This window comes from Strix aluco, chromosome 3, assembly GCF_031877795.1.
Source record: "Strix aluco isolate bStrAlu1 chromosome 3, bStrAlu1.hap1, whole genome shotgun sequence".
NCBI lineage: Eukaryota > Metazoa > Chordata > Aves > Strigiformes > Strigidae > Strix > Strix aluco.
Window position 1 is genome coordinate 27,135,949 of NC_133933.1, and position 26,075 is coordinate 27,162,023.

The 26,075-nt window shown below is 33.8% G+C and overlaps 1 protein-coding gene across 1 annotated transcript in view; it reads right to left on the reverse strand.

The window, feature by feature from the left end:
- The window catches only part of SPATA17 (spermatogenesis associated 17), a 92,474-nt gene that overhangs the window by 56,760 nt on the left and 9,639 nt on the right, over nucleotides 1-26,075 (reverse strand). Inside the window, exons 4-5 of the mRNA XM_074820631.1 lie at nucleotides 22,344-22,394; nucleotides 16,727-16,830 (exon numbers count right to left, since the gene is read on the reverse strand). Coding sequence (XP_074676732.1) covers nucleotides 16,727-16,830; nucleotides 22,344-22,394 — 155 coding nt within the window. The remainder of the gene's footprint in view (nucleotides 1-16,726; nucleotides 16,831-22,343; nucleotides 22,395-26,075) is intronic.

Genomic DNA, 26,075 nt, shown 5'->3' on the forward strand with positions numbered 1-26,075 from the left:
ACTGAACCTTTAGAGGAAAACTTCAACAGAAAATGGACGTAGGTTTCCTCTTCAATGGCTTTTTCTCATAGAGCCAGGCTTGTCATAAATTATGCAAACAGTGGAGTGAATTAATGTTCTATAAGAAAAGAAATTCTGTGCTATTGTGCACCGTGCACGTGTATGGAATTTTTCTGACCCAGTTAAAAAAGGTTAGTTTGATTAACATTTGTTATTTTTGTTATTAAGAAATGGCTAGTTCAAATTAACCTGTGTGCCAAAGACACCAAGCCTATTCAGTCAAGCATTTAGATTGTTTAAAAGTTAATTAAGTGAGTAAATTCCAGTCTTTATTTTTTTTTAAGCATGTGTGTATATGATAAAATAAAAAGCAAAGAAAAATATACTATTCACATATCTGTAAAATTCAAATATTCCCACAAAACAGATTATTTAGAGAGGTCCACATTAATAGTCTCAGTTGTTTCAATGAGTACCAAATAAGACACTCTGTGACAAGGGTCAAATCCTGTCAAAATATGCATATGAATAAATTTGCTGATATGACTAATCCCATGGGAAAGTCTTATTGCTCCTGAAAGTGTTTTTAAGATTGTGACTCAGACTTATTCTTAATATTTTAATTATTATAATGTTAAATTAGTTCATCAAAATATGTGAAAGAGCAATAATTGCTTTATAAATATGAGCATAATGAAATCACATTCTTAAATACAAGTTGCAATGTAGAATTTGTATTTGTTTCATGCTATCTTTAAACTTTTTATCAACTAAAATAAGTAAAATATTAAGTAATTAAACATGCTTTATTTCAAATATAAAAGAAAAAATAGAATGAAGAGGAAATCATTTAAAGATCGGAAAAGATGTATAGGTCTGTTTCAATCTCTGGAAATATTTTTTGTTGCAGTTTACTGTTAAAGGGTGCTAATACAATATTTCATACAAGGTTACTTATGAAGCACACTGACGTTTAAAAATCACCATGCTATGCTTTTGCAGCAGTGTAATTTTTTCCAACATAAGATTAAATTGCAAAATAAATGAATTACTTAGAGTGGCATGGCCCCCATTTTGCCACCCTTCTCTTGAAAATTGCTTATTAATATGAAAAAAGAAGTTGGAAAATAGCCTGTTTTACTTTATGCATAACGTTTCGGGGCCTCAAAGCCTGCAGAGCCGGACTAGCTGCACATTTTAGATTGTGTTGGCAAGCGGGGACGATGACCTTTCTGACCTGCATCTCAAGGCTATTATTAATCGCTAAGTAACCTGGTAAAGCCAAACAAATTTGTTTCCATCGAAAGGATCTCTATCTGTGTCTGAGAATTTGTGCTGTACCAAACAAACCTCATTAACTGTGTCCATTTTTGACAAAGAACTAGGAGTTGGAGAGATTGGCGACCTTTCTTTGTCCTTAAGGTAGAGATTTCAGTGTCACTGCATGTAGGTACATAAGCATTTTTACTTGGAAACTCTTTGTTCTATATCAGTCAATCATAAACAAATGAATAATAGACAATGCATATAGTATCAACTTTGTTCTTTTATTTTATGCCACTTTACCTTCAATATCAGAGTGTATGATCCATGTTTTATATGTTTAATACTATTTCTTGTTCCTTTTTGATTACGGAGTCCTCTATTCAGCTTTAGTACTGCTATCTACAAGTGATGCAATGTCGATCAACGTATTATTACAGTTTATTCATGTTCTTATATACTCATGTACTTCTTCCCAACAGTGGATATGTAAGGTTTGTTATTTAGAACACAACTGGTGATGAAAACCCCCAAATAATGATAAAAATATAAATTTGCATTACAGATGTAATGATAATGGCATGCAAAATGTCTCCCATTATCGTTAATCTGAATTTACCAGATTACTTTGAATGAATGATGAATAATCATTATTTGCTGAAATTAAGTGAAGAAAATACTTGTTGAAGTTCAATGTAATTCATGATCTTTTTAGACAGTACTGTCATCCAAATCAAGATCCTTCCTGATTATCACACATCTTCATCAATGCTGTACCATAATCCATTTAAAAGTTTGAGATTTTTTTAAGACATTACAAATAATTTTCAACGTACTTTTACAGCCTACACATTTTGCCAGTTGTGATAAAATATTTCTATCATGCATTATACTGCTCTGTACAGTTGTACAGAACATGCACACAATTCTGTCTCAGGGATAATAGCTCCCAAGATGACTCTCTCCTGAGAGGCAGTACAAAATAAGGGGTATGTAGTAGTCCAAACTGCTTGACTGGAAAGCATAGAGTTTTAGCATAAATATAGATTTATTCTAAAGCTATTGGAACCTGAAATTTTCATCTCTTTTACTATACTTTCATGAATTTGAATAGGAGCAACAAAAGCAAAGAATCTAAAAGTAGTTTGATATGAATATACTATTTCGCACATTAGCAGATTAATACCAACAGGTTATGCACTGCGCAGGGGGTTTCACTGTCACCATACAGAAAAATGCATATAAGCATAAATGATGCTGAAGACATAAACTTAGACTTCCAAATAGAGTTAGACTTCCAGGTATCTTACACATAAATGTGTTTCTTGAGAAGTTTCATGCTCATGACCTTCTACATGTATGCCTGCCCAAAGAAAATAAATCCAAATTTCATTAAAGTCAATTGAAAATTCATTGAAATGAAATTATTTATTGATTAAACGCTTATATTTACTGCCAGCGTTCTCTTTGTTCATGTATACCTTAAGTATCTATGAAGCAACACAACAATTGAGCAATAGTAAGCAATTTTTTCTTGGGACTATATGATATTATGAATACTAGCTATGATGCATGCTACTCTGTGGTCTCGACACATTTGCTTCAAGACGAACCTTTCATGGTTCAGTGTGAAGTTTTTTGGCTTGCATGTTTAAAGCTTCAGCAAATTTTTTGAGAGAAAAAGAGTTCTGTAAATGTAAAATATGTTTTAGATTCATTATTAATCTTCGTTTATTTTTATAAATGATCTGTCTGTTGCATGTCTCATAGTTGGAATAGCACTGCTTATTAAACTGTTATAAGTGAAAAAGCAGGTAATTTTTTTTAGCACATCATCTTTTCATTATCTTAAAGCTTATCTCAGCATATTAACAGTGTCTACTGCATCTTGTACAAACCTGGCTTAGTCCAATCAGAGTTTCTCCCACGTACATTTTTATGGAATATCTTTGCAGAGGAAATATGTGTAAATTTGACAAATGTAGTGTCTTATCACGATCTGAAAATTATTCAACAAATCGGAAGAATATCAATGTTTATTAGTGCAAGTTTAGGATGCATTATTTTGTTAACACAAAGTGTGTTTTCCTTGTGATATGGAATGTTTTGTGTGATTCAAAATAGGCATAGGATTATCAGTGTATGTGCTCAAAGCCCACAATTAAAAATAATCTTGTGTAATAGATCTGTAAAGTAGATATTGATCTGTTAATGATAAAATTATTTGCTTTATATAGTTTGAAAATAAAACATTTTCATATGACAAGGTAACTTATTGTTATTCTGATACTTCATTATGCAGTAGGCAGTGGTGTTGGTTCCAGCTATGAGATGCAAATTCAGTTGACAGTGCTCCTGCTGTCTGTATAAAGGTTAAAAATACACATATAATATTGTTCCTGGCACTTTGGGAAAGGTCTTCCAGTGATGATTTCAGCAATATACAGATTTTCATAATTCTGCATAGAACTGCATCATTTTACAAATTCATACTGACCTACATTTATTGAACTTTATCAAACTATTGCATTCTGTTTGCATTTTCACTGGCATTCTGTGGTCCTTTGACCAGATAACCATAAAATTACAATATTAACTAAAGGAAAGGACATCTGAGAAAATCAATAATTAGTATAGTTGCCTAGAGTACCCAGAAAGAGTATGAAGTTATAGTGATTTTAAGCAGTTCAGACCCCAAATCATAAAATTCCTGCAACATAGGCAGTAGGCAACCTTAGCATAAAAGGAGATAACCTAAATTGATTTTACCTCCCCGACTATATATCATCCTCCCTGCTCAAATAGAGAATATGGAAGTGAAAATGAAATTAGTGGGACAATACTTTTGTTACACCACTGCATGCCACTTGATTTCACATTACAGTGGTGTAGGTGAAAATGGAATATGACCTGCCATGATAATATCGTTTGACTTAATCTATTATATTTGGGAAAAAATGAAATATATGTATAGAGTAGCTAGGATGTAAAAATAGTTTAGAGAGCTCTGTACTTTAAAGGCAAAGTTTTAACAGAACACACATACTACATACTTAATGTTAGCTATGTATCATCAGAGAGCTTGAACATCCTCAACCTTCTGATATTTTGAATGAACCCACTCAAATTTACTGAGCAGAATAGAACAGCTCTGTAACCCCCTTACTCCTCCTGACCATGACGTATACACCTGTGTGTATCCTGACAGAATCACTTGACCAAAATATTTGATCTCAAGTTGCAGTGAAACAGATGCTCGAAGAAGCAGTCAATTATTACTGGTACAAAGTATCTTACTGCCTAGGAGACCTATCACAAATGGGTGTCCAAAATTCTTACTAATTTTAAATATGAATGTTTACATCAATCTATTCAAGGACTTGATCATGACACTCTCTTCAAAATCTGGAGGAATGGTACTGCTCTGTTACTGCAGTGCAGTGAACAGAAAAGTAATATGACTCCTTAGGATGAAAAAAAAAAAAATAAAGCTAATGTGTAGGCATGCAAAAACACTCTATAGTTTCTATTATTATTAATTTTACAGAAAGAAATTCGTAACACCTGAAAATCCCCTTATTATTTGTGCCTAGTAGAACATACTGTGCCCATGTTTCCTTAATCACATAGTGTTCACTGCCAATGGATCTAAAAGTGACATACCAGTTCCACTGTCAAGGTCCACAATGTGATCAATACACTACTCAGGAAATGTGATGCACATAGCAGTGAAGGGCATACAGTGAATGAATACCTTGTGCAGATCAGGAGATCAGGACACAGCATGTACCAGATGATAGGAAAGAACAGACTGATGTATCCTTCTTATCCTTCCAATTTCCACTGCTGCACAGTTACTCAAGAGAGAGCAACAGCTTTTCTAAATACTGACTGCAGAGCCAGTTTATAACTAAAAAGGGAGTATTTTCCCTAATTCATTATACAAAATCTTCTAATTAAGGTTTCAGTAACAACTCATACAGAATTTTTTCTCACATCTATTTAAAATCTTTTTTTTTTTCTGGTAATATATAATCTTTTCAAATTATTCCATTTTCTGTAAACGTGCGAATTTATTAGTCCAGATGTTCTTCCCTGTGTGTATAGGTCCTTAAGCTGAATTTACTTCATACTCATTGGCAGCACAAAATGCTGCGAAGTTAAAAATAATTTTTATAAAAGGTCCGATTTAAACGATGATGTTTTGTTAGCTTAACTACTTTGATTTTAATTAAACTGTAAAATGCACCCATTATGGATGTGACATAAGAGTAACTACAACTCTGAACCTTCTGTTGGCTGAGGAACTGGATCCAAGTATACTGGTGCAACTTTATTTATGCTCAGGTCTATACTAATAATTTCTAGCACAGTGTCAGTGCTAAGCTGCTAAGAGAGTAGTCATGTTTTTAATTTTTCCAGCAACATATAAAAGAGGATGTCTAACCACAGCCAAATACCACTGAAAGTTTTCTAGTGAATGTCATGTGAAAGTATCTGTTATCTTTTGGCACTGCAATTCCCAGAAGACTATGTATGCTACCATCTGCGCAGTAATAACTAGAGGAAGGCACACCGCTATGTTTTGCTACAGTTAAGCTGTTCCCAGTACTAGAATGAACTCATTTAAGCTAACTGTTATCTCTCTGCTGCAGTGCAGGACAATGTAGACATATCTGTATTCCTTTTACTTTAAAATATGGTACTTGGCAACATTTACAATATTCAACATTATGTGATCTAGAAAGCAAACATGATGTTACAACTTCTAAAGGTCATCAGCTAAGTTGATTTTCCTTCTCAGGGTATTATGAAACAATTTGACTGATGTCTACTCCCTAACTCACATTTTTCACTTACTTTCATATAAAGGTCTGCAAATAAAGGTCTGCATATAAAGGTTTGCACATAAAATAGTATACTTTGTTCACATTAAACAGGTTTTACAATGGCAAGGCAGGGAGAGCTTTTATGTATTGACCCATTACATATAGCAGAGCAGTAATGCCAAATCTCACAATTTCATAGTGATTTTCACAGTACCTGATGGTTTTCTCAAATTCCATATTCATGGAATGGTGTTATCACTTGAGCACCTATGATGTCATTTTTAATGACACATAAAACATTATGAAAGACACAGCAAATGAGTGTATTTTTTATATAGCAAATGCAAGTATTTTGAGAGAGATCTAATGCATCTGATCATACTGTAGTGTTTCTTGCAAGTATGATTTCACAGCAGTGGCTAATTGCCATACTGAAATTATAAACTAGATCCCAATTTTCAGAAGTGCTAGGAAATCTTATCTCTTACTGTCTTGAAAACATTGATGTACTCAACACCTCAAAAACTTGGGCATTTTTTAGTATGGCATACAAGAAATTACACTCAGAATTAAAGTCTATTCTCTGAAATTTGAGTTCTACCATACAAACCAGACTACATCTATTTACAGATTTAGGTATCCATTTATTCATGCCTAAAGAGTACATTCAACATTTTGATTCTATTTTTTGTACTTAAGTATATTCTTTCTGATCTGAGTACTAGATCTCTTCTTGAGTAGCCAAGCACAATGTTAGATGGTGGTGAGGCTTCCCACCACCACGTACAAGTAGGCTAATGAGTGCTGCATCACTTTGGGTGTCATGCAAGCTGAAAGATCAAATTAGTTTGTTAGATGAGGCTTTAAACATTTTGCTATCAGCTAGTTAATTGGACAAGAACAGAATAGCCTACTTGGAGAAAAGAGATGGAAAATGTTGCTTTCTTGAAATGCTTTGTCCTGTTGATTTGGTTTGAAGGCAATAGGAACGATGAAGTTCAAGGTAAAACATTGGGATTTAGCTTCACTGTCAAGGATAAACAATTCAATGGATTCATGTAATTATCCCTACAAGGTGAAGAGTCTGAAGAATTTGAAAGGGGGATAATAAGTAAAAGTTTTGCACGGCTTAAAATCATGCTCACAGTTTGGATTTATGGATTTTAAAGGGGGTATTCTGAGAAGGATTCATCGAGATGAAGAAGTTCTATGGTACTGTGATGAAAAGGTATATAAACCAATGCATAAACTGACAATACATAAGACAGAAAAAAAAAATTATTTTTTTAATGTCTTATGCATAATAACTGTGCTGAGTTCTGATGCTGATAGTATTTTAAAGGATGTTTTAAAGTCTGTCCAAAATGGTCACAAAAATTGTTTTAAGCAGAGAGACATCTTGCAATAACCTCCATTGTTTATGTTTAGCACAAAGAATACTAAAAGGTGGCTGAATTAATGTATGGATTCTGAATATTAAAGGAGTTTTCAGTCTAGTAGAGGAGGATATAACAAGAAGCAATGGTTCAAAGATAAAATGAAACTATTTCAATGGGGAAATATGGGATATACTTTGAACACCAAAGGTAATTAACTCCTGGAGTAGAACAAAAAAAGGTATTCCCTATCTTTTGATGTTCTTGAATCAAGACTAGATTGTTCAGCCAAAGATTAATGGGCTTTTTATAGATATTGTTATAAATTTCTTATTGACAGATATGATACTAGCGATAGATTTGAAGTCAGACTAGACCATCTGATTCAGAATAACATTCTGAGCATCACTAGAACAAAAATAACAACACTTTTTTGTTATTCCTCATTACTGTTCTAGACTGAAAAATAGAAGACAATTATTTTTTCCATTTTCTTCTCTGAGTACTAAATAGAACTAACTGCTCTTAGATAACAGAAGAGTCTATTTATAATGATCTAGAAAATCCAAAAATAATTAACTGAGACTATTCTTTTTTTTTTAAATCCCTTATTTTCATTTCAGACATTTTTCTTTTAAATCAAAAAAAAAGTAATTATGAGAGACTGTATACTGCTTTGCATTTCATGCAATTCTATGATACTTCATGGGATATTATAGGGTATGTCAATATAAAGGGAAGAACCATAATTTTCTACGATAAAATATCTGAAATGTCAAAGAAAGATCAATAAGCTTTTATATCTTCAGTCAAAAATCAGATCATGAACTTGCAAATATGCAATACATAGATACCACACTTCTAATAAAAAAACACAGCTGTGGTATGGCTCTTTGTAAAGGTCTTCACCACTATAATCTCCACTTCTCCCACATAAATCAGAAATTAAAAAGGCAGTCTAGCCTCAAAAGCCTTCCATTGGGTAAGGCAGTGCCGAAGAACACCTTACTTAGCTTGGTTTTTCTTAATATTCCTGCTATCTCTGACCATTTTGATAAATTGTGAGGTAGACTACTTATTTAATAAGGAGTTATGAAGTATGTGAGCAGCTAATGGCAATTTTCTAGTTGTACTGAGACACAGTATCTTACATTATGATGAAAAAAACTTGCGGTGTCAAATGGACTGTTGTGCATTAATTAAAAAAAACCACATTGACAGTTATGTCTTTTGATTTTATTTTCTTTCTTTGGAGAACTCAAAAATCAGCTACATTCCAGAACATTCTGGAAAAGCTGTATGTGTGAATTAAGTACTCACTGATGTATCCTATCACATCGGGGCTGGAATATTTGGATCACATACAGCAAGCTGTTACATAATTGTTTGTATACAAATTGCTTCTACAAATAAAAGAAATATCTAATGTTCTAATGTAATACATAAATTCATGCATTTAAATTTTATGCTTCATTATTAAACTGAAAATTGCACACCAGAAAGAACCATCACCTTATTTTAATGACAAAAGAACTGCTTTAAGTGTGTTGAGTAAATAGTACATAAAATTTGTCATACTTCTAATGACCTAAACAGCTGAAAAGACTAATTCTCAAAAAGGTACATGAAAAATATTTATATATTTTTTCATGAGTTTTTAGTCTTCAAGTGCTAGAGCTCTTCCCTTATAACCTAGTATAGCCTGTATATAGATGGCCTGTCATGTCTCTACAATTAGATAAAACCAGAACTGCTATAATTTAATCAGTTACAACCTGAAAATTATATTTTGAAAATCAAGTTTATTAATATGTAATCTTTAGGTAATCATATTTATCCTCCTAATTTACACAATATTTATGATACTCTACATGTCCTTGAAATAGGGAACAGGGACACTACACTATGAAAAAGTGGCCTAGCTGCTGGAGTTCATAAATTTTGTTCAGCTTTGGATGAGTTCAAAGAATTGCCATGTAAGAAAAGCCTTACAGAGGGAATTTATCTGATTATGGCAGTAATAATTACCCAGCTGTTTATTGCAGATAGAGAAATAATTCATGTAGGCAATAGGCCGTGGTGGCAATGACACTCCGCATTTAGTAAATATGCAAACTGTTCACTTCTAATTAACCAAGCTAGAGGATGCCCTTATTAAATGTATAAACTAAAAGTGCCTTCCTGACAAGTGATGAATTGTTACATTGCACAAACTCTTGCCACAGAATTACTGAAGTGAACTTGGGGCTTAACTTCATTAAGAGATCTTGTGGGATAGTTAAATGAGGATGGACAGCATAACAAGACCTACCTGACAGTCAATGATATGTTAGAGCTTAATGAAACTGTACCTCTTCCCCTTTTCTACATATTTTACAGTGAAGATCCTACTTCAGACAAAATGTTAAGTTTGTGAAGTCTGTCTAGATAAGGCAATATAAAATACTAAGATTAGTCAGTCTTTGTCCGCAAAAAATGTTTTATGAGCTGTCAGTAATTCTAAAAGACCTATTTCAAAATAAAAAATCTAATCCAAACACTACAGTACCTTTAAATCTCAGAGGTATAAAACTGTTATTCTACAATACTATGTTGTCACACCTGTTTTATCCTACCTTCTACCAAAAATAATCAGCTACGCCACAAACTATTTGGTCCAATGAGTAATGCAAGTATCTCAAATTTCTTTCTACACACTCAGATTAAAAATTTTCTGTTGGATACAAGTGAAATAATGCTTAATATTTAATCTGTTACTCCTAATGGTGTGTTTAGTACTATACAAAAATACATGAGAAAATACAGTCTTCATATTTTTAAAGACTACGATCTAACCAGTTACCTATGTCACCTATGTTATTCATGTTTATCTGCAAAACTTGATCGATATTACACAGAACTAGCTAAAAACACCACTTGCTCAAGAGAAATGTGGATAGAATAAGGCACATGAGGTATGTCTAGCTGAATCTGTATTGGAAATTCAGCTTACAGTGTAATGATGATGGTTCCTACCTTAACCTCACTGCATTCACAAAGTGCTTTCCTATGCAATTAAACCAGGGTATTGCCTGCTTTATAGCTTTAGCCAGTTCATTTCAATTTCTTGATCAAACTAAAAAGACGAAAAGTCCATCTAAAATGTCTTGTTTTACAAAATACATTATTAAAAGCCTATAGGTATTATAAAAGCATATATGTAAATGAAACTGTGTTATTATGTATAAAAGTAGGCAAAAAGACCTAAAAATGGACTGACTTGTCAAAGAGGGTTTTTATGCTCGGAATCTGTGAAGAAAGCTGGATTTATGGACAACATATTTAAGAAGGAACAATCATCACAAAAATGACTGTAGAGAATATTTTAACCAGATATGAGTCTCTTTAAAATGTATCATTTTAAAGCTTTTCTCTGGTCTAATTCCCACTTAAGTTAATATGACCATTTTAATATTGTTCAATGGAAACTAGGTCAAATCTCAGAGAAAAATCAAATAACTCATTTCTATACCTTACTCATCCTAACATCAGGTTTGCAGTTATGGAAGTACTCTGGGATCCTCAGTGGATTACAGTTCTCAGTTTCCTACAAGAAGTAGTAGTTATACCTAAAATCCTCAGGAAAAGGCATAGACATCTCAAATTATGTGCCCTACCACTTAAAATTAATATTTAAATAAAAGAAAGCATATTTGGCACTTGTCTTTATTTCTTTGGCTCCCAAAGAAAGCTGACAGGATAAGTTTACATTCAGAAAATTCTAATTACAGGTAAATAAGTTAAAAAGCATAATGCATTTCCTCTAGATATCTTTGAAGACAAGGAAAAGAAGATGGGCTGAAGATAAATTAGTTAATTAAACATCAAGTGAAAGACAACATTACAAAAATGAGTTTTTTATTGTTGCAAGAATTCCAAGGAGCTGTCTGAAAGGCTTTGGCACTAATTGAAAATAGACTACAGAATCAATTGCTTCTGCAGTCAATGAGGAGGAACATTTTAATTGAATTATAAGACAATATATACATTCTTCAAAACACTTTGACACTTGAGAAAATGGCCAGCACCTGGACTTATCTTTATCAGAAAGGCACAGACAGATGGAGGCTGAGCAAGTTCTCCTCATATTACTATTCAACAGATGATTTATTTCAAGCCCACTTCACGGAAAATAGCAATACCTCAAAAGTTTTAAGAAGCAAAGTACTTGTTATGATAAAAGTAAACAGACCCTAGTAATGGTCTAGTAATCAAGAATAAGATAGATACTCTTAATTTTTTCAGTACTACATGCTCAGGCAGAAATTGCAGAAAAGCTAAACATTGGATTAGATCACCAGCAATGTGTAACAGTACTGTATTTCACTGTTGATTAAGATTATAAAAAATCAGACTGCACAAAGGATTTGTGAATAGACATATTGCCAAGGAAGTGTTTTTTATCACTTTGCATTATCTATTTCCCTGACATTTCTTCAAGACCAAAAATCGTTAATGATGACTGTGATACTAAATCTGCTGATAGACCAGCTAGTCAAACTCGGATGAAAGTTGCACTCTTCAGGGCCACTCTCAAGGCTTTTTCACTACTAAAGCTAACAACAACAGAAAGAAGAATTTAGTGTCAATCCTCTAACTGTGTGAAATTTATCATTTATAATCATCACACTGTTTACGTATACTATAATGCTTGCTAAAGCTAGACTTGGGTCTTAGTTTGCTACTGTTAAGTCAGTGTTTATTCAAGGGCCAAGAAAGCTAAACTACCTGCCTTGATTACACAAGAACCCCAGTGCCAGTACTTTGCCCCTGCTTTGTTAGTTTTCTGATACTGCTATCTCACTGAGTTCTGTGCCTAGGGAAAAATTTAAATGGTGCCATTCATCAGTAAATGAAGCACTACATCCCAAAATCTTATCTCTAGTTGCACACCTGACATATAGCAAAGTTGCTTTGCTGTAGTTTAAAGGCCAGTGTGTAGATAACCTTAGTCAAAGTACTGCAAGTTAATCACACAGTTGGGCAACTGACATCATCCATAAATTCTTCTGATATAATGGCACCAGCATGCTAATTTATGTGAAGTGATGTCCATTTGCTTATCATGGATTAGAAACTGTTTCACATTAAACAAAATTCTAATGCATCATATGGAGTTATAGCCTATGCTAATTGTTTTTGGCATATTTCCCCTTGTAACCATTTTGCCAGCTCTTAAAGATGTTAAATGCACCTTTAAGAATGCTTCAAAACAAGCTATTCTCCCTTAAAATTAAATACACTAACTTCACTGTGAAGTAATGCAATTTTTTTAATGCATGTATTTATATATGCAACCACTCAACTAATCCATATACAGATAGAATACAGTATGTGTTGGTATTTATTTAAGTACAAATGGATGCTATAGATGAAGATTTATTACTAAAATGTAAACAACAAACTTCTGGAAAATAAATATTTAAGAACATGTTTCCTGCTTGGTTGGTTTCAAACTTCCTAAATCTTGCAGGCAAAATAGAATTCAGGACTAATGAATTCATTTCACTGTTACACTGAAGCTAAACTGTACAAATGTCAAGAAAAATCTGAGTATGTCCTTATGTAGACAGAGTTCAGGGTACAAATTCATTCTTTTGCCATCTATCAAGGGATTCTTTGAATCACTTCTCAACTTAACTACTCGGGACTGTACTGGGGACACCAGCAGCCATCACTCCTATTGGTTCTGTAGCAGTGGGAAGTAACAGGAATGCTGGAGGAAAAAGCCACCCACTCTTCAGCCAGTCTGAGAGCTGAAGCTGACAGTTATCTTCAGTTCATACAAAACCAGTTCCTCAAGTTAGGATAAGCAGTCTGTTAAGTGAGTGCAAACTCACACATAATATGACTATTATTATTTAATTATATTTTAGGTCAATTTCTGTTAAATCAATTTCTGTTAAACTTAATTACATCCCTCTATGGCTTTAAACTGGGGCAGCTTCTATTAAGTTTACTTTCTCTTGGGGTTTTCGCAGTAAAGACAAATGATAAAGGTCTGGCTACTAAATGAGGGCAGCTATTAAATAAGGACGGTTTGTATTAAGGCTGAATGGTAAAGATGTGGCTACTGGTTGAGAAAACCCCTTAGTAAGGGAAGTGTCTTGTATTTTAAAAAAAGAAAGGTGAAGGTGGAGAGAGAAGGAAACAAACTTTGTGTAATAACTCTTATAAGAAACTAACAGAATGTCCAAAGTTTCATGGCAACTTCCTCTGAAGTTTCTCTTAGAAACAAGTGAGTGGTAACTTGATACAGGCTCCTCCTTAATGAAAAAGGAGAAAATTAAACACAAATCCTGGTTCTAGAGACCAAGAGGTAAAAGCATATCTCAGAAGGAGTTGCCATGTGATTTCAGGTAACTGTTGATAAATAAGAACTCTGTCAGCTTTATTCTAGAAGACTGAGAACCATATATTGTAGTTCAGTTTAGAATTACATCATAATTCCAGAAAGAATACAGTTTAAACAAACTTGAAATTATCAATTTCTAGTGTGTATCTGTTGGGTGGTTTTTCTGGGGTTTTGTTTTTGGTTTTGTTTTTTCTGGAAGTGAAGAGTTATACCACTCTGGAGTTCTTAAAATCAGTCTCTGTTTTACTGTAGTTCTATTGCTATTTATTGAAAAACTTGGTTCTTTACTAGCACTGACACTGCACTAATGCACGTGATCTGATGAATACACCTATGAGACAAATAAGAAAGAATGCATTACTACATGTATCATGTTGTGTTGTTTTGTGGTGTTCTGGTGTTCTAGAGATGTGAAACACTCAAAGCCAGCCTAATCTGAGTGCACAAGTGTATTAGTGGCTCTGTCCACCAAAGTGTAAATTTCCATAACGCTGATGCTGGAATAAAACCCAGCCATTTCATAAATGAACTCCTTCAATTTCAGACAATTCTTGGTGTTTTTTAAAAGGAACAATTCCAATAATTTTATATACACAAAAATGTTTGTGAACAATGAGGTTATACTCTTCCACATTTGATGTGATGGGTGATGAAAATATGCAGAGAATCTCTCCTCTGCCTTTTTCAGTATCCCTCGTAAGAAACACTGTGGGCCACCTTGGGGCCAAAATAGCTGTCAGCAACTTAGCCCAATGACAGGAAAAATCTGTTTGGCTGAGGGCCTACACCTGATCTTCACTAAACATCTGTTAGATTTCATAAGTAGAATGTCGAAGATAATATACATATTAGTTTTCAAATGTACTCCAATGAAGAGATTACTGCAGTGGTTCTTGATTGCACTTGAGAACCAGTGCATTTTTAAAACTGAAACAATACAATCTATTTGACTAAATTTGCTCAAAAATTCATTTTTAACTTTTTTTTTAATCTGAAATATGGATTTTTTTAACCTGAAAGACACATATTTCTGTGAACTCTGGAAGACAGAATTCAAATTAGCAGAATATCAATATATCAGTTGCCAAGTAAGAGCTCACACAGACCAACTTCGACACATTTTTATGTACCTGAAGTCATACTGCTCACCTTACCTGTTAAAGAAAAATAGCACAGAAGTATTGCTTGATTAAAATACCTAACCAATGCACAGGCTTTATGGTTTTTAAAGACCAGGAACGATACTAGGGAATTTGATGAACATGTCAAAGTACTGAAAGACACGTATTTTTGTAGTCCCCCAAAGTTAGATGTACCCAGCAGAGATCTATTTTGGGTGTGGGGAAATAAAATACAAAGCTCCCATCAATCTGTGCTCAGTACAGCAGGAATACCACTTGCTATCTTGTTTTATTCACACATATCAAAGGTCAATCTAACTGACATATTATGAGTCTTGTTCCAGATTTAGGGAGGGAATGGAGATGAGTGATAGAACTATTATGAACAGAGAAGCAGGTTACATCTCTGCAGTTCATCCAGTTATATTAATTTTAGACCAGAAAATTACGGCTTCATTTAGTTTCCGAGATTTGGTCTAGTCTTCCTAGGGTTCTACCTTTTCAAGAAGAGAACATATTTCAAGGATTTCAGAACACAAAGGTACAGTTGAAGAGATCACAGATTTTTTAAGTCTAGTTTTGCTGAGTTATGATCTAACTTTGTGCATAGGATATATTTAAATTAATAAGTAATGAGAGATTAGAGGTAGGCAGTTATCAGTATTCTTCATTATATGTAACAATGTAATGCATGGATTATAATGCAATGACAAAGAGGATGTAGAATCAGCTAAAATTGAGGAAAAACAATATAAATTAATAAGCAGCTTCCAAAAAAGTTGGATAATTCTTTTTCTCATATATAACTTGCATATACTGTTTTCTCTAACAGTCTTCTGGCTGAATTATCTTTGCCATGTGATCTAGATGAGACTTCCAGAAATACTTTTTCACTAGACTCCCTTTTATTTCTATGCTTCAGAAAGCAAAGATTTGTCTCAGGCTTTCTGAACAGCAAAAACTGGATAGATTTTGTCCAACACCCTTTCACTTGCAGTAAGAAAGTAATGATCGTGGTCACCCAGTATCTGTCTGTTTCCGCTGTTATCTGAAGAAATAGTCATGGATCAGGACATCAAATGTGCTAGAGGGAAATAATTGCCTCTGTTTTAGAGAGCTTTCAACTTAAGTACAGGGAGAGACAGGGGATGGATAGGAAAAACAGAATAGGAACATACACCAACAAGTTTTATCCAGAAATCTAACAGGTAAATTAATCTCTTCTGTAACTATGAAAAAGAGTCCCCTTCACTATGTCCACACCAGTACCTTTTGCAATTAATATTCATGGTATGGCTCATGCATGTAACTTAGATCCAAATCTGTATTTTTATTCATTGTCAATAACCAATTTTCAAAACAAATTATGAAAAGAAAATTTTCTTAGCTTGTGTATAACTGTGGAAAAAAAATGAGTTCAACAAACCATATTTAGGGCATAATAATCTACGACTTCTGAGCATAGGTGAGGAGCCTAATTCGGTTTTATTAAACTGGTATAAAGCCAGAGTATGTCTAATCAATTCAAATAAATTATTCTGGATTCATAAGAGCATAAATGAGAACAGAATGTGGCACAACATTCCCAGGCGTAGGATAAAGAGAATGATGACTCATATATATATATACATGATAATGGAGGGGATCCTACACTCAAAGAAATAGTTTAATTAGTGCCATAAACTTTTTACAAATAAAAGAAGAGGAAATTAATACTTTACCACATGGAGTTTTTATCTTTACCTGACAATCTCGTTATTCACAGAAATGGCTTCCAAGTATTTCTTCAGTGCATAGTAATTATGGATATATTTCCGAACATAATAGCCTCGCCATCTTTTCTGAATCTAGAGGAAATAAATATATACTTAGTATATTTCAAATCAAAAGCTTGCATGCATATCAAATATCTGTTGTATTTCCCAAATAATATGGTTTCGTTAAAAGTGATATCTAGTAGAAGCACCAATATGTTTCAGTGAAGAAAATGAAAGTAGGACATAACATGTTCATAAATGATGATATGAATTTACTATTAAATGCCAACACTGAAAAAATAATGTCAAGTTTTAAACCACTGTTTATATTGGGTTGTGGCAACGAAAAGAAGTTCCTGTTACTGCCAGTGGCATTGTTCTATGTCAGAACAGTAAAAAACAGACAACAGAAGTGGTGTCTTTCCTCAGGTACAACATGCATTCCCTACTGAGTCACCACCTCACCAATATCTTCATCTACAGTCTCATCTTTGTGCTCTGGATATAATCTAAACTGAATAGAAGCCTTCCTGGTAACTCAATGAATCAGGCCTTGTGGAAATATAATTTACAAATTGCAGTTCTTTCATCTCCAAAGTAAGATGATGCATGTCTACTTGTTGCACATTAATTATAATCTTCTCAGAAAATACTATTCTTCCTGCATAACAGATAAAGCTTAAACTGGAAAAGGAAACCTCTTTATCTGTAGCTAGTATTAAAGTTGTATTAAGAATAGAAATTAGGTAGCATCCTCCACCAGAAAGGATTCATATTTTTGTGCATTATAAAAAACATCAGTTAAAACAAAATAAAAATACTTAGTCTAGTCTGACTTTCTCCTAGAATTTATTTCAACAAAACAGTTTAAACCTTCTCTGATATTTAAAAATTCTAATCATGATGTTGCTGAAATGATTACAGCTATCTGTTTTGTGAAAAGGGAAAGTAAGTATTAATTAGGTAAAAAAATTTTCAGTACTGCCATTCCGTTAGCCATATTTATTCCTATGCCATGACACATACAGGTGGAAGATGTAACTTGCTCTATTCAGTCATGCTGAGGGATGCTCACGCCTCATTTTCTTTCCTGTAAGAGGTCAGTGTATCCTAGATCAACACAACTGAAAAACAGATTAATGATCTTTTCCTCTGTTCTCAGTGTCTAGTTCTTCTTTACATTCGTCTATCCTTGAACTTACTTCTCTTCCTGCAAAATATTCTTTACTTCCTTCCTTGCATTTTGTCTCCTTTTCTTCTCAATATATTTCTAAATTAATCTCCCAATTTCTATCTTTTAGTCTGCATTACCTTCACGCCTGCTCCAGCTTCCATCTCTTTGACATTATAAATGAGTATATTATATATTTCTCTTTGAAATCTTAATAGACATAACAGCTGAAAGGCAGAATCTACATTTAAAAAGCAGGAAGACTGAGGTCTTACGATCCAGAAGCAAATCCAAGGTGAGAAGCTACTCACCTTCACTAGCGCACTGAAGAGAAGAATACTGTAATTTACCAAGAGGTCTCCTTTTCCTGTGGGCCTCTGGCTACTAGACTTTTCAAGAACTTAAAACTCTTCAGTGTATCTACAGGGAATGTTTTTCTTTTTTTCCTTTACACCAATGCTTCTCTTCCCAGAACCAAGGTATGACTTCGTAAGTGAAGTGCAATCCATGTGTTTGCATTTGGATTTCTTTTCCTTACCCTATCTCTTATTCCAAAGAAGCATGTAAAAAAAGGAAAAAGAGTGTCATGTTTTGTTGTTTCATTCAGAAAGAAGGCAAGGGGAAAATATCTGCCCGTTGTCCACACTATCGATCAACCTTTGCACTCAGTGTCTTCAGAGTCTCTATCATCAAGTCTTGGGAATGCTCCTCAGTAATAAGCAAAATTCTCTCTACTCCTTCCAGTTCCATTGCTGTCCAATTCTGTACCACTCTCATAACTGACAAAAGTTATTGCAATTTTCCATCTCCTGCCATTTCCTGAGCTGAAAACAGTAACACACTGGAGCTATCTATAAGCAGACTAACTAAGGCAGGGTTGCATATCTTCGTATTTTGTCTTTGGTACCATTTTGCAATCACAAAAGCCAAAACAGTATTCTTTAAAGTAAAAACTAGCTTTCAGTCTCAACTGATGGCACCTTGTGGTATGGTTGCGATTATCTGTTTCCATGAGATTTAACAGGAGAATAAATATCACAGGAGAGCTTTCAGTAAATCTTTGAGTAATGTGTCACCAAGAAAATAAAATGATGCACTAAAACTATTAGGAATAAGAAGATATCCACTTTTAGTGTTAGTACACTCTTCTATTCCCCCTTGGGCACCACCATGTATTTTCCTATCTTGTCAAATGAGACTCAGAACTAATTTTAAAAGTTAGCATTTTCTTTTACCTATGTGTCATTGTTTGGTTGGGTTTGGTTTTTTAATAAAAAGGTTTAGGACCTCTAGACATTGTTATATGAATAAATAATATTTATGTGAGCAGCTGAACATGGGAACAAGAAAGGTTAAACACTAGACATGCTTCTTTGCACTAGATGATCATAAATTTCATACTCTTTGCAACTCCACTTTCTCATACACAAGCTTATTGGGTTAAAAAGGGATAGAGAAAGAGCAAAGAATGAGTATGCCTTCAGAGATCTGGGATTAAGCAAAATCCTTCGCATGTGAATAAGGATCTTAGCTTTGTTTTTCTGTTTGGCTTCAAAATTTCTCAACAAGAGCAACTTGGCTCCCATATAGCTGTGTGCTCATTAATGCAGGATTATGGTCCCTTTGAAACTCTTTCTGACAGTCTTCACCTCACAGTTATAAATGCAGAACTGGATATTTGTGGGTTAAAGGATCAAAACTCAAACTGAAAGACAAAAGACTCAAATTGTATAAAGTTCTAATTATCTCCAATGGGCTCAGTGTACCAATTAAATGCTGCATTCTACCTTTATTTACACCACTTTCTGTTCAGAATGATCTCACTGATTTCAGCTGAAGGAAACATAAGTAAGAAAAACTGCATTATGTCTCAATATATTTTATGCTAGATTTCTGTTTCCCTAATACTGTATGTCAGAGATTACAAAACTGAAGACTAATCTTTTTGGAAAAGAACATTTTACACTAAGCTTCTGATGACGTTCAGATTTTCAGTGTGAAAGTTTTAAATGTTTGCTTTTATAAGGAAGTATAACATGTTACAACCATATTTCTTTTTAATTCCAAGGTGAATGTTCTAAAAATTCTTGAAAAAAAAGAGACGTGTGTATGCCCTTCAAAGTAATTAGCAAGTTTCAACAGTGATTGGTACAAAACAATTATTGTCATTGATCAGCACTGAACAGATAATTTTAAACAAAGTCATTGTGTGCTCAGCAGATTACAGCTTGTTAACGGGCAAGTTCTAAATGACCTCTTAAGCTAGTCAAATCAATGATGCATATTCCTCATTAAGTAACATCAAAATGTAAGTGGTCTTATAAATAATGTTTATTTTAAGCACTAAAACAAATGGCAAAACCTTGATATATCAAAAGCCATCTGCTCATGGAAATATTTTTTTCCATAGGATTACTTTTGTTGCTGAAAATTTATAGCAACCTTAAATCTTTTAAGAGAGACAATCATATTCTGACCTAGTTCTCAAAACTGAAATTGATTAAAACAAGTTCTCTGATTTAATTTTAAAAGGTGAAACTGCTAGTTCTGGTTACAACTAAATGCAATCCAGAGAGAGAGAGATGTAGACTGACTTCAAAACTATGAGCATGTGTACACCCTCAATGACACTTCAATTGCCAAAATTGAAAGTGCCTTTCTAATCAGTGACTATAAACCGAAATAAATATTTTAATAATACTATGACGCAAAACTAAGTGGTTAAACAGAAAAACATACACAGTTATTGTTATATTTTCACAACACTGAACTATATTAATCATGAATCAAGCTCACGGTCTGTGGATATATGGCACTGTTGGCTTAGGAAACCTAAAGTCTGGCCACATATCTTCAGTGCAGAAACTCAACAAGCCTTATCCGCTATTGTCCTGGACCATGGTTAGTTCTTCAAAAAACAGACAACAGCAAAAAAAAAAACATTCAGTGTTTCAGAATGGTAGCATTTTAAATCTGCTCTGCAGGTATGGCTGCACAAGATACAGACAGAGGAGAATCAGATTCTGACATTTGCAACTAAATAAAGATCTGTTCTATTGTTTTCTACTGATTTAAATTTCCATTAAAGAAAAGGACATGACTGAAAAAAGGGTACTTTGAAGATTTATATCACCTAATGATTCAACATTATATTTCCATTACAAATGAATGGGAACACATTCAATTTCTTTTAAAAATGAAAGACCAAATTCAAAACTCCATTTGACTAGAATACATAATTACCTCTGAAATTTGGTCTTTGAAGGCTTTCTGAAAGTACACGGCCAACTTTTAAGAGCTGGCTCGCATCTTGTGTTTTCTCACTGACTTCAGCTGCATGAGTATACAGTATTTATTCACTGTGGAATACTTTCAAATTAACTAACTAAGGAATGAACTAAAACAAACAAACAAAAAAGTACATTTCTGAGGAATTAGATTGCTGTTAAAAGACCTTCAGCTCTCTAATGTGTACCAGATGTAAGATTCTATTTTGTGCCTTTGAGAGAACAAGCACTAAGTCAAAAACCTGATGGGAACACATCTCTTGAGCCTGAGTTATTTTGGAACTAGAAAGGCCACAAAATTAAAATCCATTCTGAGAATCTTCTTACTTTACAGGAGTTTCCTTTGGTTACTCTTCATCCCCACCACATTCCTACATGTGGTAGAATTCAAAAGGTAAGATGCCTTGCCTAAAAAGATATAGGCCTCTAAAGTAAAGCAGGTCTATTCCACAAAATAAAATAATTAAGATAAAAAGATTTCATTCCAAGAACTATCTCATGTCCTTCCTGTGTTTTACATATTTAAGTGTGGTTCCAAATTCAGGAAAAACTGCAAATTTCTAGGTAAATATATTTTGCAGTTTTCTCCATAACAAACTTCATTTGCCGTATATTTACTAAAGTTCAAGGACTGTTTAAACTCTTCTTCATCTAGTAAAATTCACTTATCGTCAATGAGATAAGTACAGTTCCACCTCTACGTTAAGGCAATGAAACTATCCTGTGCTCTCTGAGTAACTCTTGAGATTCAATACATCAAATGTCATGTATTAACAAAAGAAGAAGCACAGCCACATCAACGAACATAAAAGCCCTATAGTTTCTCAGAACTGTAAATATATGTCTACATTTGTAAGAATACTCACAGATACAATGTTTGGGGTTTTTATCAGTATCATATACGGTAAGGTACAATGAACATTTACATGGGGCAAGATACATGCAGATGCCTTAAATTCAGCTACCGCTTTCAAATACAACCCAGACTACTGAGTGTAACTTTAATTTTTAACTATGTACTATTTCCCACTGTTGCCATCAGCATATCAATCAAGTGTATATTATTCTGGTTTGCTCATTTTATTAAAAGCAAATTCGGAGCACAATTGACTTTTCATTTGTTTAACAAGTGAAGAAATATTTACCCTGACAGCCATTTCATTGTAGAAATTCATCTTCATAATAAAATATGCTGTCTGTGAATCAAGGAAAAAAAAGATGGCATATATTTCAGTTACACAAAGACAGTGCTCCTATTTTTACATATAAAAGATAAGAATCTTTATACATAATACATAATAAGAGTTCTAGGCTTAGAGAGAATAAAATCAAACTTTGTATTGAAGAGATAGGCTTCCTAATACATAATGCAGGCTTAACCAGAAAAATCTATGGTAGTCAAACTAGGAGCTAATGGAGATATATGATCATAAAATGCTCTCCGCTGAGTTTGATAATCAATGGTGCTCTACTGAGAGTAGAATAACAAAGCAGAAATATTCACAAGTGCTGGTGACACGTAGTATTGTATGATTTATTCACTGGGGTTCTTTTAGCCAAAACTCACAGAAACATAAAAGGAATTCATATTTCAAGACGTCTGGTTTAATGAAAAATTCAAAGAAATGCTGTCTTCAGTCGAAATCGTTCAAGGATACGGATGCAGTGATGGAGCAAAATTGTGCCTTCCAACCATCTGTACTAAATGTTATGTACTTAGCTGCCTCCCGAGTAATCCTTGGGAATTTTGTTTCATTTAATATTCATTTTAACACCATAAAATCATAAATACAATGATACCATGTTACAGTGAATCCCCTGATATAGAAAACATTTCCTGAAGTCCTGGTTTCCTTCCAATAAAGTAGAATTCCTCTCATAGTGAACGAATCCCCTATTATACTAAGCAATCACTTGGCAGCATAGGTTATTTTAATGGATACATCACTTTAAACTAAGCTTTCACATCTGTTCCGCCCTCTAATTACAAATGCAAAATGAACATAATTCACAATTGTATCATAAAAAGTAAAATATAAGTACTTTGAATGCAAGAGTATGTCCTTTATTTAGCACAACATGCAGCTTTTATGTGTTTCTCATGTTTTAGACACAAATCAAAAGCAAAAGTGCTTTCCCCTGATATAGTGATTTTCTCCCCCATGGCAAACAGGAATTCAGTATAAAAGGGTTTCACTGTAATTAGTGTTATTTGAATTGCCTAGTCTGATCCAAAGCAAATTGTCTGTGGAGAGCAGCAGGACTGGATTATTTATCAACAGTCTGGGCAATTAAGAAACAGTTGGCTGCAATATGTTATTTACAAATGAACACAATGATGCTACTTCATTTTAAATTCTCTTTCTTCATTACATTAAGCAAGGCATAATTCCTGCAGTTTAATTAAGGTGCATTTTAAATGCTCACTTTAATATCATACCAATCTACTAATAATGGAAACAGTAGAAGAGATATTTCTTATATGAAAGAAAAATGCAGGACTGCTAAATTTCAAAAAAGTTTCACGTATATGTATAGATGTACACACACACACACATATACATATACATATTTGAGGGACTCTCCACCCCAAAGGTATGAACTAGAATAAAGAGTGGACTCTATCTCCCATTTCGTCTCCATAAATGTTTTCTGAGTGATACTAACTGTATAGCTAACACTGGAATGAAATGTTTGCCAGGTCTAAGTATATTCCTGAACTGTTCAATTAAATTGATACAATTTTGCTCCCAAGCTCACCTTCTCTTTCTTTGCAAGGGAATGTAAGAGTCGCCACACCACCAAATAGATAAAGTATATTTTTAATGGAAATTCCTAAGCTTAAAAATGATCATCAGATTTCTGTCCATCAATGATGAATTTAAACAATCTCACACCTTTTTGTTTATTCTTCTTGTATTTGAAGGCTGTGAGCACTTAGGTCTGAATCCATCCCATTTCACTGAAGAACCTAAATTGGAGACCTAATATTATGCTTTTTATATCACCAATACTGAAAGACAGTGGGACCACTTCTCCTCCGAGTTTGGTGAAGTACTGAAGAGCTCTGCAATTGCATCTCTGTCTACAGAGATAGCCAATGGCAACTAGGGTCCTAACTTGCATACCTCACTTAGGTGTGAGAAATCAACCCTACCACTACTTAACAAGATCACTCACAATAAAAAGGAAATTACACATTCCTGCTCTTACTCAATGTTCTACTAAATCGCAAGTCAGCCAAATGCAAAATGCTCATATAACTGCTTTACAACCTTATCCTTGCACCAAAAGCCACAGCCTGTGTCACCATCTAGGTTCTTCTGCAAACGCTTTTGCCCTCTGTTTCCTAATTCTGATTAGAATAATATGTACTAGTTCTGCTATTACAAGTAATGGAGAATGTGTTCATCCCTATTCACAAAAGCATTGCCATAATTTAGTGCTTCAACCCAAGTCTATAAAGATTGTTTCCTGAGCTGGGCCTTCTTGTCCAGAAGACTCCTTTCTTATGCTTAAAGTGGAATTTCCTGCATTTCAGCTTGTGCAAGACTTTCAGAATCCAGTTCAACCAATGTAATTAAGTTACTAAGAAAACTGTAGGAGCACAGTTCTTAATTTTAGCTTGAGATTAATATTAGGAAACAGAGCTTTATACCAAAGCACCTATATTTAGAATATAGAAAGGCACATAATTTTAGTCATAATAGTGGGGTTTTTTTAACTTAATGTATTTTAACAATCAAAGAAGGAGGCACTAGAGGAGTAACAAATGAAATACTAGTACTGATGCACATATGGACAGCCAATATGATGAGCCTCAGCCTTTGTTATTTTCCGCATCAGTACCACTCACATTTCACAATTTTGAATATAATCATTAAAATGATTTATTATCAAGTAATCATGGGTATTTTGTGCATATGCTTTGCCTTGTTTGCTGGCAGCAGATACCAATCCAATCATTATCAGCGGACAAATTTTTAAAGTGACCAATACATTTTGTATTTAAGGAACTATCATGTCAAATGTATCATTGCGTTTCATAATCAGGAGGCATTAAACAGTTATTAGGAAGAGTTCAATGCAAACATTAACTGATTCTTTAACTTAAAAGTTGCATTAAGCTTCTGAGATTTTGTTTCATTTGAAAATATTCCAAATTCAGCCACTGATGAGTAAAGATAATGAACTTGAACTTTATATTTAAGTCTACCTCAAAACATACAATAATGCATATAGCTGCTAAAGGGAGAAAAAGGTGCCTTCAGGTTAGCTTCCAATCGAGCTGTGCTATTTGGTCCTTTCCAATCAAAGAGACAGCAAGCACAAAATTAAGTATTTGGGGGGAAAAGGTGGTTTTCTATGCTGATTTCTGTACAATTCATAAGCTTGCTGATGAGATTCTGTTTCTCTAGAGCCCCGACTAATATCAGATAAGTACTGGAATCCAGAAACTGAACAAATTCATGGTCTGATTTAGAATGTGTGTATTAAGTGTGGGCTTGCACAATTTTTTGTCCTACATTATTCCACAGACTTTCAATTTGGCAAGGGCTTGTCAGTTATGTCTATTTGAAGAACTACATATAAACCAGGCTGTATTGGTTAAAGATTTTTATTTTCAGAAATATATTGCAAGAATGGAAAGCTGAGGGGGTTTTATGATGCTAGTTATCTCAGCTTGTTTGTTACAGGAAATCTGTGCTAATTTGAAAAATTCTTTATCTTAAAATGTAACTGCCAGAGTGTTTTTTAAGAAGAGAGGGCAAAATAAGAAAGAAGTAATAAAGAGATGAGGCAAAAGACCTCCGATTTCATAGATGCATAGAACAACTGAGGTTGGCAGGGACCTCTGGAGCTTCAAATCATTGCTC